This window comes from Lepidochelys kempii, chromosome 8, assembly GCF_965140285.1.
Source record: "Lepidochelys kempii isolate rLepKem1 chromosome 8, rLepKem1.hap1, whole genome shotgun sequence".
In the NCBI taxonomy this organism is placed as follows: domain Eukaryota; kingdom Metazoa; phylum Chordata; order Testudines; family Cheloniidae; genus Lepidochelys; species Lepidochelys kempii.
Genome location: NC_136387.1, coordinates 29,831,581 through 29,847,099, shown reverse-complemented (window position 1 = coordinate 29,847,099; position 15,519 = coordinate 29,831,581). Strand labels below are relative to the sequence as shown.

Genomic DNA, 15,519 nt, shown 5'->3' with positions numbered 1-15,519 from the left:
TTCTTGAATAAATGATCGGTAGTAAGTTATTCAACTCTGCTTAGTAATGATGAGAAGAAAGGTGTGAGAAGGATTGTTGGATGAGGTTAGCCTTAAGGAAGGAGCCAGGGAGAGAATGTTCAGTCAGAGAGGCATGGGGTCAGTGTTCTAGGGATAGCGGAAGATAAAAGGCTCATGACTGAGACTTGAGTTTTGTCTACACTGGAAACTGAATGACAAAACTTTTGTTGTTCAGGGGTGTGAAAAAAACACACACCCCCCGAATGACAAAAGTTTTGCTGACAAAAAGCGCTGGTGTGAACAGCGCTTTGTCGGCAGGAGAGACAAAATATCCAGCCTCAATGAGCAGTGGTAGCTTTGTCGGCAGGAGAGCGCTCTCCTGTCTACAAACAGTGGCTACACTGCACACCTTTTAGTGACACAGCCATGTTGCTAAAAGGTGCATAGTGTAGACAAAGCCTTGGAATGAACACAAATGGAGCAGTGAGGTGAGAATGAAAATCTGATGGCCCACTTTATGCTGAATTCTAATCTACCATTATGACTTTTGCCCAAAAACATCTTCAAAGGGCTGTTTGGAGACATCAGACATTGAAATTCTGTTAAATATTGAAGGATTTTCTTTCCAGCTCTTTGGAATCAAGTTTTCCAGTTATTTGGAAAGTTTAATGTGGAGAGTTGGGTAAAATGTGCCATTTGGGGCAGAGGGGCTATTTTTGCTTCCAAGCAAAGGAACTAGTTCATTGTTTTACATCACCAGGGCTCTAGGTACCAACCCCTTGAACTGTGACTGCAGTCTGCGCTGGCTTTCGGAATGGGTGAAGGCAGGGTACAAAGAGCCAGGGATTGCACGCTGCAGTGGGCCAGAGGACATGGCAGACAGACTGCTGCTCACAACACCAACCCATCACTTCCAGTGCAAAGGTAGGAGCAAGCTGTTTGGCTGAGGTCTGTAAACCATTTGATTGAGTGTCATTGCTTATCTTGTGTAAACAGCTTTATTGGTAGAATATCGCCAACCCACAGCTTCAACAATCGTGAGATATTAAAACGAATTTAGGGCTCTCTCTCTTTCTTTTTTTTTTTTTTTTTGCCTTGTGGTTTCTGAGCTATTGAAGACCACTTGGGACATGTTTTCAAACTTTTCTCCACTCACAGAAGGGCTAGAAATATCATTGTTTACAGTGAAAGCTGATATTCTCATGCAATCACTTAGCTCTGGCAGTTGGGGCTTTAAGGGAAGCACCAAATCTCACATGAGTCAGCAACACTGTCATTACATCAGATAATATAATTGTAAATTACTGTATGGAATGTCATTTTAGGGATAATTAATCAAATAATTTATTTCCAGACCCAAAAAAACTTGGGTAAGAGAAAGTTTATGCAGTAAGTAATTCTACATTTTTTAAAAAATTAGAATGTTATAGTTATAAAAATAAGTTTGAAAGCTGTAGGAAAGAAGTTGCAGGTGGAAAGCAAATATGTTTTGATAAGGACATTTGTACTGAAGATCCACAAACAACTTGAACTCCAACCCTAAGTCCTACCAACTCTAGATCAGTAACTGGGTGTATTAGATGTATTTTATGTTGCAAGATCAGGAGAGGATGCAGGTATATGACTGGATATAAGAGCTATATGAGGAGAAACTGATTGAGGAGTTATAGTGAGGTATATAATATGGAGGTAGAATGAGAATGAGTGGGCTTTCTGACTTAATGAAATTGTGGACAAATAAAGGGGATATGTTTGTGTTTTTTGCTGTCAAAATTGTTTTTGGAATGTGAAATGTATGTTTGGGTTGCTAGCCTATATGTGAAGACAGAAGTGTGAAGAAGTGGATTTACTATTTAAGGTAATAGAGAAGAGGGTCTGTGGTTGGAAATTAAGGGGAAATTACATCATCTTGTTATTTATCTATGAAGTGCCATGTACACTTATATGTAATAATAAATTATAATAATGTCACTGGCTTAGCGGGATGATTGTATAGCAGCTGGGATTAAACTGATTGCTGAATAGAGGACGAGTGTTGACAATGGGCTAAAGTTAAGGTTGTTTCCCAAACCAGAGCTGACTTTTTTGACCTTCCATCTTCATTTTTAATAACTAGAACATTCAAATTCAGTTATTTTAAAAGTGATGATAGCTTTAAGACAGCAAATCATAATCAGACCTCTCTGCTCTTTGCTGAGTTTATAATTTCACTGCTGAGAGTTACAAATAATCCTAAATAAACACCCAACAATGTGCTAACTTTCACAAGGAAAAATGAAGAAAACAAATGTGGCATTTGTAGATGAAGCTATTTTTGAAATATGATGCAGCAAAAAAAGTAGCTAACTTTTTATTCTTGAAACACTCATATTTGGAAATTGCTTTGCCTGATTCTCCTTGAAGCATTCTCCTGAGGTCACCCACCACATGAACCAAGCAGCAGTCTGTGGACAAATAGAGCCGCTGGTGTGCTGGCTTAGAATGGAGAGAGTTTCCGGATTCCTCCCACTGTGTTCCTCCCCCTCACTCAAAACAAATGTACAAGACTTATTAACTTATCAGAGCAATCTGTCACCCCCATACGCACACTCACACCCCGATCCTGCAATTGCCTGTGTGTGAATTCTGTCCTTCACCTGTGCAGAGCCCCAGTAAAGTCAGTGGAGCTCCACAATCAATTGCAATTAAATCCTAATAAAAACAATCTCTTCATTCTAGCCCACTACCTTCCCCTCATTATTGCCATATTCCTGTCGGTCACAGCACGACAAGGCTGAACAATGACACGCAGGACTTTCTAAATTAATGTGTCTTTTGTCAAAATTGTGGTTTAACCCAATGTTTGGACTAAAAGCCAAATGTTCACGTCTTGTCTCAGAACAGTGCAAACAGGACCGGACTTGAGGCCCAAGTAGTTCAGACTCAGCTCTGTGTTTTATTACATTGTCCTCCTTGTCTGCAGCACTATTGGAAAGGACTGCACTAGACTGCGAACATTTTTGCTACATGGTTTATAAATCAAACCCCCAAGGGCAAAGAAATAGGCTACTTAAGTGCCGGAGCTCTGATTAGCTCCTTCATTGATTGGCTTTGATCAATGCCATAGGGATGTACTGTGTGCGTGTGTGTGTGTGTGTATAGCTATATATATATATATATATAGTGACAAAGCTCCTCCTCTGCCTTGGTGGGTCCTGTGCTTATTGGCGGATTTTCTCGCCTCAGAGGTTCACGGCAGCCCTCACTTTGGCCACTTCTGTGGCTCAAATCTGCCATTTACTCAGTTAGCCTCATCACTGGCCAGCATGGGGAGAGGAAGAAGAACAATTCCCGCAGTCTCTGCTGATCCACCTAGTGGATCGGGGAACAGGCCAGAGACCTTCCCCTCTGGAGGAACCCACGGTCCAGTTCAACTCCTCCAGTATCAAGTAGGGAGTTGGGGGGATGGGAGGAATGCGGGCCCACCCTCTACTCCAGGTTCCAGCCCAGGGCCCTGTGGATTGCAGCTGTCTACAGTGGCTCCTGTAACAGCTGCGTGATAGCTACAACTCCCTGGGCTACTTCCCCATGGCATCCTCCCAACACCTTCTTTATTCTCACCACAGGACCTCCTTCCTGGTGTCTGATAATGCTCGTACTTCTCAGTCTCCCAGTAGTAAGCCTTGTCACTCTCAGCTTCTTGCACCTCTTGCTCCCAGCTTCTCGCATGCGCCACAAACTGAAGTGAGCTCCTTTTTAAACCCAGGTGCCCTGATTAGCCTTCCTTAATTGATTCTAGCAGCTTCTTGATTGGCTGCAGGTGTTCTAATCAGCCTCTCTGCCTTAATTGTTTCCAGAAAGTTCCTGATTGTACTGGAACCTTCCCTGTTACCTTACCCAGGGAAAAGGGACCTACTTAACCTGGGGCTAATATATCTGCCTTCTATCACCCTCCTGTAGCCATCCAGCCCGAACCTGTCACTATATATATATATATATATATAGTGTATAGTATAACCCATGCTGCCTCCTGGGCCACCTCGTTTTTCCCAAATAGCTAATCTCACTTTTGGGAGAAGCAACAGAGGAGTAGCACATAAAGGTGAAAAAACCCACGGACATAACTACAGCCATTCAAGCTAACCTCTTCTGCTGAAATCAGGCAAGCTGTTGTATCTAGACTTTACAGCAAATAGGAAAAAAGTGAAAAAAAAGCAGGACAGGAATGGATTAGATATAAAACACACAAATGCAGAAAAGGCGGAGAAAAGTCTTCTTCCTTCTTCCTTTCTTTGTGGGCCCTTTTCCTGGGTAGTGTTTTGTGTAGGGCCAGGTTCAATACTCTTATTCAGACTAAATAGCACCTAACTTTACTAGTAATTCAGTAACTTCAGTGACACTACTTGCATAGTAACCAAGTGAGTAAGGGCATCAGCATTTGCCTCTTAGATTGAGGGCTCTTTGTGGCAGAGTCCTTGTCAATGTACATATCTGTTAAGCCCTTTGCTCCCTGTTGGTGCTATGTAAATAATAAATATTAATAATGATTTGGTCAGTCAATATCTCGGCTAAGGTTTGCTAGGTCAGAAGCAAACCCTATAATAGATTTTTATATTACTGGATAGTGAATTACTGAATTACTGGACAGTTTCCTAAAATGTAAGCCCACAAAGTCAGTTTTCTTCTGTCTTGCTCATCACTTATTTCTTCTCTTTAGTTGTGACACATTTGTCATATACAGATCTGCCAAAAGGAAGGTGTTTGTCACTATTTTATGATGGAATGCTAATACAGTCAATCACAGCAAAGAATTCCTATTTCCTGGGCATTGCTTTTTCACCTGGCTGCCAATTTTGCACTGCCCAAAAGGAGCCATCAGTGAAAGGGTCTGTTAGTATTTCAAACATGAAGCATGTTTTTCACTCAGACGTAACTCAGAGATGAAAATTCACCGTGGACTAGATGATTTCAGCCGATGAACAACAGATTTTACCAACTTTTAGTGAAATATTTTTCAACCCTCCTCACCCATATCTTATGTGCTTGGTCTGTCCTAAGTTATTTAAAATTTATTACTGATCGCCGGTACTTTTGAGGAGTCCTTGCACTTAAAAGAAATATTTTCTTTTAAAGGAAATAAAGTTCTTTAAGACCTTCACTGCTTGAAATAAATTAGCGTCTTTTGACCATTTTTACATTTTAAAACCATTTGAGTCATTAATATTTGTAAGTTAGTGACTACAAAGTCAGTTTTATTTTCACATTTCCAAATTTGCCTATCTTTATTAACATCTTAACAGATCTATAATATTGATTGATTTAGTACTCAATTGCATGCTAGAGGTGGACACAGCAGACAGTAACTACTCCGATGGAGCTTCCTTGACAATTTGATTGCTTTGCCCTGCAGATGACCTGTTCAGGTCCAGTAAACAAATACTTGTTTTTAAATTTGGGTAATTTTTGTGTTTACACAGGAAGCCATAAGTTCTCTTTGGTGTAGATGCCTGAGTGTGTGGTGTCTAGCGTCTGTGTTTGTTTCAAGTATTCGTGTGTTTCTATTTTTGTTTACATTTTTCACAAGCCTTTCTCGGTGCCTTAGGGAGTTAAAACAGGGATTTTGCATGCGCAAAAGTAATGGAATGAAAACAATTTATTGTCTTTCTCTCATGTCCGAGTGTCATGTTTCTTGTGTACAAAGCAGTACATTTAAGAAAGATTGACAAGACCATTTTGATTCTTAAATCCATATATTTGCAATATGTTCACATGAAGCTTTATTGCCACCCCCATTTCCTCACACTTGCCTGAATCCCTTCTCCTTGCAATAAACCCTCCACTACCCAATCACTTGCTCTTCTGCCTGAGCATCAGTACTCCCGTTCCCCACATAGGCAGTCCCCTCCCTCCGCAAACAGGAGCTAGTTACTGCAGTTAGGATCTACAAGGAGCAAGCAAGCCAGACAATATAGGCAGATGATTGTGCAAAGGACAGGGGAATCACTGGACTACAGTGGTAGCTGGAGGCCGGTATTCATTGTGGTGTAAAATGATTTTCATCTGGCTCTCGGCTTTCAGCTTGAGTCTCCAAATTCCACTATTCTGGGCTGTGATCAGGTTCCTGCTGACCCACAAACACTCTGTCACATTTTGGGGTGCAATCCAAACCAGTGAGGGTTGTGTCATCACCTGCCTTGCAACTCTCGATGCCTCACAATGCTTTAGTGTAGCGCTCCCAACAAGGGACGCTCACAAAGAGCCTGCGGGCATGCAGATCACAGCCTGAGTGCCTGTGTATAGCTGCAGCCCTGGCCCAGTAGCTCTGGCCCAGCAGCCTGTCAGCAACACTCCAGTCACACTCTGACTTCCCACCAGCCTTGGTTACTAACTGCAGGGTGGCCCCAACATACTCTCAATGCTGAATAGTCTCTGAAACGTGTGCTCCGCACTGTACAGCCCTCTCCTGGGCACTTTAACCCTTTACAGGGATAATGGGTCTTTAATATCTAATGTTCAACAGTCTGCTACTTTACCTGGAGTTATCAAAGAGTTCTGTTTAAACACAGCACTGGAGTGGTTTAGATTAAAGAATAAAACAAGTTTATTAACAAAGAGGATAGGGTTTTTAAGTGAATTCAAGTATCGGGTATTAAAGTCAGAAATGATAATGAAAAATAAATATAAAACACTTTCTAGTAGCTAGAACACAACAAGTTTGAGTTAGTTCAAGGTAAAATTCGTACCACAGGTTCCCAGCAATATGGCTGACCAAATTCTAAGATCAGGATCTACCCCCAAAGTCAAAGGGCTGGTTCCTTTGTCTTCCTGGGTGAAAGAGAGAGAGAGCTTGCAGTTTTCTGCCCCCTTTCTTTTATAGTCCAATTGGATAATCTTTGAAGTGGATTCTTCTGAGAGTTACACCTCAAAGCAAAGTTTATTCACACAGTAAAGAAGGTGACATAGAGTCTCATGGTGAAGGAGGCTTCATGTCCTTTCTCCTCATCTTTGTTTGCAGAAATTCAAATTTGCTTTTTCTACTGCCATTTCCTCTCCCTCCTGTCTCAAGGACCCTGTTCACTACTTATATGTAAATTGAGGTAAATCTTCGTTCAGGATACGTCTGCCTGGGTAGGGCTGTGGTTTTAAACATGTGCTATGAACATTGTACAGGGGGACTTCATAACTTTACATGTAACGTTGCTAAATACATTTCACCATGATGATATTGACCAGTGAGTTACTAATTTTCAAATTATGCCTCACAAGGCGTATTTTGTACAAATATTATTATAATAGTATGTAAGGTGTGAGTGGCAAGGATACTTTTGTTCACACCCTCTCCTACCCATTTGGAATGGTTGTTTCCAATTATTTAGTTTATTAAATGGCTTAAAAATGGTTTGGTGATATTATACAGGGCAATAACAGTTGCAGCATTTCCCAGATATATCTGTGTTTTGGCTATTGCTTTTTCTACAGTAAGAACAGGAGGGAATTCAGTCGAAAATAAACCATGTTAAAACTATGGGTGGTGAAACATTGAACCGTCTCCTAAACCTCTAATTGAACCTTTCTTGAGCTTCACAAATCTTTGTGCAACTTTCTTGTACCCATTTTTAATTTTTGCTGCTGAATCTGCACTTTCTCTTTTGGTCTCATCCACAAAACTAGAAATGTCAAAATATTAGCAGTCAGGGGCTGCTCTTGCAGAATTTCCAGCATTGATGGAAGTGGAAATTTCCAAAAATCTTGATCGTAAACAAATTTTATGACATTTGCAGTCTGTTTTTGCAAGCTGGGTGTTTCTCTCTTTAGACATATATCCAGATATCATTAAGATTTGTCCAGCACTTGAAGGATTTAAAATTTGCTTTAATCCTTTGTGATTAAACATTATCACATGAAGTGCACATATTATTGTTACTGCAGGGGGCAGAAAACACACAGTGTCAGTACTGGTAAGTATCTTGTGCCTTAACTAAGAATGAATTTTGCAATCCACATTTTCCACTTGTATTCTACACTTTCATTTTTGCAGGACCGGTAGATATCAGCATTGTGTCCAAGTGTAACCCTTGCCTTTCCAGTCCATGTAAGAACAATGGGACATGCAACAATGATCCAGTGGAGTTCTATCGATGCACATGTCCATTTGGTTTCAAGGTATGACCATACTTGAACTACCTTAAAAGACACACAGGACTCTCAGCTTTCTGCTGGCTTCCTCAATGTTGTATCAATAGGGGAGTCAATTGTACAGGCAAGGAAGTTCAAGCATCCCTTGCTCAAGTAGGTTGTGTGCCTTTCATGCACACAGCTACAGATTTTTAGTCCATGTAGTGTGTATATTTATTCTTTAAACGTTTTATATACTGGAGAGAATGTAAAAGGGCAAGTTGATTTCATTTTTAACATCAGCACCAAAACAAAAAGCAGCCAGGCCTGGGTGAATAAGACTGAGCCCGGGTCTACACTAGGACTTTAGGTCAAATTAAGCAGCTTTAAATCAATGTAAACTTGCACCTGTCCACACGATGAAGCCCTTTATTTCGACTTAAAGGGCTCTTAAAATCGATTTCCTTACTCCACCCCTGACAAGCACTTAAATCGGCCTTGCCGGGTCGAATTTGGGGTACTGTGGACACAATTCGACGGTATTGGCCTCCGGGAGCTATCCCAGAATGCTCCATTGTGACTGCTCTGGACAGCACTCTCAACTCAGATGCACGATTGTTTGCCGTTGCTCTGACGCAGGGAGGGGCGACTGACGACACAGCTTACAGGGTTGGCTTACAGGGAGCTAAAATCAATAAAGGGGGTGGCTTTACATCAAGGAGTATTTCAGGCAGGACTTCACAGAGGGTTCCAATAAGAAATTGTGCACCTAAGTTATTGTCCTTATTGGAACAAGGAGGTTAGTCTGGCCTCTGATTGATACATGGCTAGATTTACCTCGCTGCACCTTCTCTGTGAGTGACTGCAGTGTGACCTAGAGGAATGAGTCCCCTAGACGGGGGGCGGGGCGGGGGGAGTTTGCAAATGAGTACAAAACAAATCTGGTCTATTTCTTGTTTGGATACACTCCATCTATCTTTTACATCTTTGGCTGGCAGCAGATGGTGCAGAAGGACTGCATGCCATCCACATCTCATGGCTGCTCGGCAGAAGATGGTACAATAGGACTGCTAGCCATCCTCATCTCTTGCCTGCCCGGCAGAAGATGATGCAATAGGACTGCTAGCAATCCGTATCACCTGCCTGCTCACCATAAGATGGTTCAATAGGACTGACTCAGGACTAAAGAGAATGACTTGATCAAGTCACTCCAAATTTAGTCCCTGCGCCCATGTCTGCCCAGGTGCTCCTGATCGACCTCACACAGGCGACCAGGAGCACCTCGGACATGACGATGACGGCTACCAGTCCTATTGCACCGTCTGCTGCCACAAGGCAATGGGTTGCTGCTGCTGTGTAGCAATGCAGTACCACGTCTGCCAGCACCCAGGAGACATACGGTGACAGTGAGCTGAGCGGGCTCCATGCTTGCCGTGGTATGGCGTCTGCACAGGTAACTCAGGAAAAAAGGTGCGAAATGATTGTCTGCCCTTGCTTTCACGGAGGGAGGGAACGGGGGCCTGACGATATGTACCCAGAACAACCCGTGACAATGTTTTAGCCCCATCAAGCAATGGGATCTCAACCCAGAATTCCAATGGGCAGTGGAGACTGCGGGAACTGTGGGATAGCTACCCACAGTGCAATGCTCCGGAAGTCGACTCTAGCCTCGGTACTGTGGAAGCACTCCGCCGAGTTAATGCACTTAATGCACTTAGAGCATTTTCTGTGGGGACACACACACTGGAATATATAAAACCGATTTCTAAAAAACCGACTTCTATAATTTCGACCTTATTCCGTAGTGTAGACATACCCTGAGGCTATAAGTTAGGTCTAAATTAGATCGTGACTCTGTCACTAACCCTGTGTGGCCTTGGCTAAGTCATGTAAACTGTCTTCTTCTTTCAAATTGGGATAATGGGCCTAATTCTTCAGTCTTGACCTTGTATAGTCATGTACATTGGGGAAAAGTGGGTGTTAGGTATCACCACCAGTATAAGTGAGTGGAGATGTTCCTATATGGTAACCACTAATTGATACTCATTTTGTACAGAGCTGGTGATTGGGTCTAATAACACTAATTCAACTCAGTTGTGAGTGTTAATGTTTGTACAGTAATTTGAAAATGTGAAATACTTTTGATGTGAAGTACTGTTATCCTTTGTAATAGAATACGTAGCAGTATCAGAGAAAGAGAGAGAACACTTTACTATCAATTCCAGTAGAGTGTACTGGAAAATCTAGTTATTTAGCAATATCATTTCCTCCGTTCTGGTGTAGAACTTCCACTGTTAATGATAGAGCTACGTGCTGCCTTTCGTCTAGGTTCCCAGCTCCGACTGAGATCACTGGAAGCTTAATAGAACTGTCAAGGGTAGCATAACGTGTAAGGTGCTAGTAGTTATGGTGTTTACAATATAAAATTAAATAATGCAAATAATCATATGTTCATACATGTCAGGGACTGGGCTGTCAAGTATAAAGAATGGGGCAACACCTTTAGATTAAGAAGCGGGTTGCATCGATCGTGGGCTTTATCCTGTTGTGTTGAAACGGTGGTGTCTCTGGCACACCAGGGATAAAATATTAATGACATCATTGTTCACGCTTACAACATTGAACAGTTCGTTGTGATCTGGGATTTTGTGTTATCCCTGGTGACTCTCACTGTAACAATCACCGTTACAAATCTTTTAACCTTTTTATTAAAGATACAGAAAACAATTAAAGCATTTGAAACGTGAACTATTAAGTAAAGCTTTCCTTTTAACAATCTGCTGTATTTCCTTTCCCTTTCACTTTAGAGAGTTTTGATAAGGGAAACCCCTTGTTTGAGAGTCTTTTAGATGGTATTAGAGATGGTATTCATTGAGAGAGTCTGGAGCTGCTGCTGTTGTTAAAGTCTGCTCCTGTTCCCTGGAAAATAAAACAAAACAAATACACTCACAAACAAGAGACCAGAAAAGAACAGCAAAGATTGAAAATACTGCTCCTGTCTCTGGTGGTGACTCTTACTTGCCACCTTGGAGAAACATGGCCCAGCACACAGTCTTATCTGCCACGGTGAGGCCTGGCAACCTTGTTCCAACTTTGGACAATGTAGGGCATCCCTTTTAGCTACCGTACTGGCACAGAGCAGTGTTACAAAGATGCAGTTCTGGCTGTCTCATTACACGGAAGGCAAAAAGAGAGATCTAGGAACGGAACTCATGATGGAGCGGGTGACAGCAGAAACCCAAGGCTCACATTCTAGAAGCTGTTTAGGCCCTAGTGCAAGCTGCTGCTGGTGGTGGTGTCATCGTTTTCCTGTCTCTGACCCAGTCTGCTCAGGATGCCTTTCAGGTTCAGGATGCTGAGGACTCAGTGGTGTCATAATGGATCCGGGGGGGGGGAGGGGTCCCAGGAGGTGAGGTGGGTGGGAGCCATGATGGTAAACTCTCTCTCTTTCTAGTCCAACTGTTCTCTGCTCCTGCTGAATGACTTCCAGGTGCACAATGTCCAAGAAGGGACCACAGCCTCATCCTATTGACAGGTTTCAGAGGAACAGCCGTGTTAGTCTGTATTCGCAAAAAGAAAAGGAGTACTTGTGGCACCTTAGAGACTAACCAATTTATTGACATTAACCAATCCTATTGACATTAACCAATCAAAACACATTTTGGGGACTTCAGCTATAAACGTTTCCTCCCATTTCTAGAATCTTTCAGCTCGTCGTCATATCAAGCCATAGATCTACCAGGAGCCTTGCAGAGCCTGTATCATAGTTCTTTTCACATAAACAATCCAGTTTGTACCAGTCTGTTTGTCACCAGCTTTTGCTGAGTGTCACAAACAATTTTATTTAACAAGTTGAGTTGGACTTTTCCTGCCTCTTCACAACAATCTTTCCAAGTGGTATCTCACTGGAGCCTCTGTAAGATCTTATTTAGACTTGTGGCAGTGTGTAAGGTATGGGTAGTCCTGCACTGTAAGCCCTCCCCCAGCTGAGACACTGGCCCCCATTGCTGCCAGCTCCCCAAGCACCAGGCCGGCCCCAGCGCCAGCCCCTCCCGCCCCTGAAGCCCCTTCCCCCTGAGCTGCTGGCCCCAGTGCCCAGCCGAGCCTTCTCACTCCTTCGGCCGCTGGCTCTCCACGTGCCTCCTCACTCCCCCATCCCCAAGGAGGAGGGACTTGGCAAGCAGCGGGGACCTCCGGAGGGAGAAGGTGGAGTGGAGGAGACCAGGCAGGCAGCAGCAGCAGGGGGTGGGGGCCTCAGGCAAGGGGGGGCCACTGCGGCCCAGGTGACCGGCGGCATGTCAGTAGCAGCACCAAGGAAGGCTAAGTCTTCCCTGGTCTATTGTACCCACTGCTCATGCCGTGCTGGCTGGGCGTGCGGTCTCTGTACTCTGCAAACCACTGTAAGTGAAGACCTAATCTGAGAGGAATGATCTACAATAAATTGTGAGCTTCAGAGTGGTGGTGGTTGATGTTAGCTTCTTGGCTCTGGTAGATTCAAGATAGAAAAGCCAAGATCAGATGTTGAACCAGGAAAACCTTATTGCGAAAAAGAGATATAATTTATATTTACTATTTTTACATATTATTTACTATCACCCAGTTTATCTTGGAGAGAACCATTTCTCCTTACATATGCAAATAACTTTGGAGACTTCCTTTGGGTGTCAAAAACAGACAGAAGCTGCAGTTTATGACCAAAGTTTGACTAATATAATTTAGGGAAATCTGTGGCTATCTTGTCTCCATGTGTCAATAAAATACTAATAGTCAGGGTGATCATTTTGAATTTGGTATGTAAAAAAAAAACAACAACCTAACCCTGAATTATTGAAAGCAGGACTAGGAGACTGCTGAGATAATGTAAATGAAAGTAAATAACTTTGATCCATGTTCATTGGAGTATATATAGATTTTATGCATTCATATTGTGTATGCCTTATGCTAGAAGAGACATGTTGTGAAGTAGTTATGTGTGAGGCAGGCCGGGTGTATACTACAAACCTTCATTGGTAATATAATGTTATTGTGGGGGGTGAGTTTTTTTACATATCTTATGTTGGCAAAAGCCCTTGTGTAGATGCAGGGGTTTTTTGCTGGTCAAAGCTGCAGCCACATTTGGAGAGTTTGCCAGTATAACTATCCATGTATACCAGCAAACCTTCTCTAGTGTTTACTAGACCTCAGAGTGGATCAACTTTACTTAGAACCATTTTGTTAAGCTCTTGAGGTGACTTATTTTAAATATCTTATAGAAAGTTTAGCTTTTCTTCTCTCTCTCCCTCTCTGACTCACATTCTCAGGTGACAGGTTTCATTCACTGTGTGAACTTGGTCTGCTTTTGAGCTTGCAAGTAACAAACTCTCATGCAAGCATAGCAAAGAATGAACATACCCAGGTGTAAAAAGAAAAGGAGTACTTGTACTCCTTTTCTTTTTGCGAATACAGACTAACACGGCTGTTCCTCTGATACCCAGGTGTGGCATTTAAAGCAAAGCAGACCGCTTAGAAATAGTGACTTATAACTAGTACAGGGAGAACTTGGGAAAATGTGATAAGTAAAAAAGAACTCTGCATCTTCACTGTGGGTTTTTGAGTAAAAGTAAAATTTGACAGGTCCAAATGTAAACCATATGAAGAGAGCACTCTATTTCTATCAAGCTGTTCTCCGCCAGAGATTCATGCTAATTCAATAACAATACCTTGCTTCCTTCTCACCAGCCAACACCAAACAGCTCTGTCCATCTGGAAGCTATTCCCCAGATCTTGATAAATTGCCCTAAATCTTCCCTCACAGCATTTGTTTTTCCTTGTTTGATGTAAGTTTGGAGAAAATCCTGTGTGGAGGAGTGTATCACCGGAGGAAAAAAACACCAACCAGCCTTATTTTCCTTATAACCTCATTCAGTTGAGCTGAAGTGTATACGGTGTCTCTGGGTTCCCTGAAATGGGGTGTTAACTTCTCTGGGGTTTCAGTATTCATGGTGGCCATTCGAAATCACAGTGTGCCACTCACCCGAAAATTTAGTTCAAGCTTATGGTATCAAGAGTTTCTTCTAGTTGCTATAGATAGCATGGCAGTGGAAGCAGTGGAAGCTTGTAATCTTCTTTGCATTACCACATTTAAAGCTGGCCCTTTGATAGAATTACACCAGAAATGCTACATTTGGTGTCCTTTGAAGTCTTTTTTCCCCACTAGAATGCACATGTAAATATTGGTTAGCAATGTCTCTTGTGTATAACACTGCATGTCTTAGGCTGGACTTAAAAGTAAGGTAGCTCATGAATTGTTCACTCTAAATCTGAGCTGGCAGGCTTGTGGGACAGACAATTCCATTTAATGAGGGTAGAAATATGCTGGCTTTAAAATGGGGGAAGGTAAGTGCTGATAGTTATCTCTGCTGCTGCTCTCTCCTCATATTGGGTACTGAATGTGTTCGTTACAGATAAGCCTTGTAGGAAATCTTGCCTTCAGGACTCTTGCCTTTGAAGAGTGTTGGTGTCTAAGCAATGGATAGTATAAGAGTGCCACCTATGGGGACTAGCAGGATTTACTGGGAATAACTTCAGGATGTCATTGTCAGCTAAAATGCAGCTGTTTAATTGAAGTTCACTTCATACAACTTCCACTGAAACAATGACATATGGGTCTTTTAAACATTTTATTAAAGTTAATGTTAAAAAAATTATATAATACATGGGCTGAGAAAAGAGTATCTGTACTTCTGTGTATAGTGCTTAGATTATCCACAAATACAAAGTTTGTTTTTAAAGTCATATGATACATAGAGTACAAAATCAGCAATAACCCAAATTTAGGTGAGCACATTTAACAACAGAGTTTAGATATTAGAATCCGAATACTCGGGTACCTCACTCGTGAAAAGTTGTACAGAGATTTGGTTGTGGAAAGCAAAATATATCAATGAGTGGAGATTGTTCGTCAGTAATTCAGAATTAGCTTGGTTGTCCATTTAGAAAATACAATCCATGAGGAAAGTATTTCAGTTACTTTCCTGACTGTGCTTCTCATCGGCACTTCAGCTTATCCCTCCTGGTATTGCTGATATCCGGTGATATGTTCTATGTAGATGTCCCTCGACCACCTGATGGTGTCCAACACCATGAGTTGCTGCATCAGCCGAGCTTAGCGTTGACCGATTCCGCATTCTCTCAGCACTCTTTCTTTACTGGGGTCCCATGTGCCCAAGGCTCCAATGATCAGTGTGTGTGTCTAAACCTGGTAACCCTTAGCTCTCAAGCTTTCGGCCAACATAGTGATTGCTTTCTCCCTTCCCCATCATAGATACCATCATTTAAAAAATATCTGTGCCTTCCCTTGTAGGATGTTTGTCAGTCTGAGGATGGATCACTATAAAATAGATTCTGAAGTCTTTCTTTCTGGCTTTTCTCCATCTTTGAATGCTG

At 42.2% G+C, this 15,519-nt stretch overlaps 1 protein-coding gene across 2 annotated transcripts in view; it reads left to right on the top strand.

The window, feature by feature from the left end:
* Window positions 1-15,519, top strand: part of SLIT3 (slit guidance ligand 3) — an 801,478-nt gene that overhangs the window by 691,460 nt on the left and 94,499 nt on the right. For both annotated transcript variants that reach the window (XM_073355953.2, XM_073355954.1), the window contains 2 exons: window positions 761-924; window positions 8,018-8,142. In XM_073355953.2, the coding sequence (XP_073212054.1) occupies window positions 761-924; window positions 8,018-8,142 (289 nt within the window). The remainder of the gene's footprint in view (window positions 1-760; window positions 925-8,017; window positions 8,143-15,519) is intronic.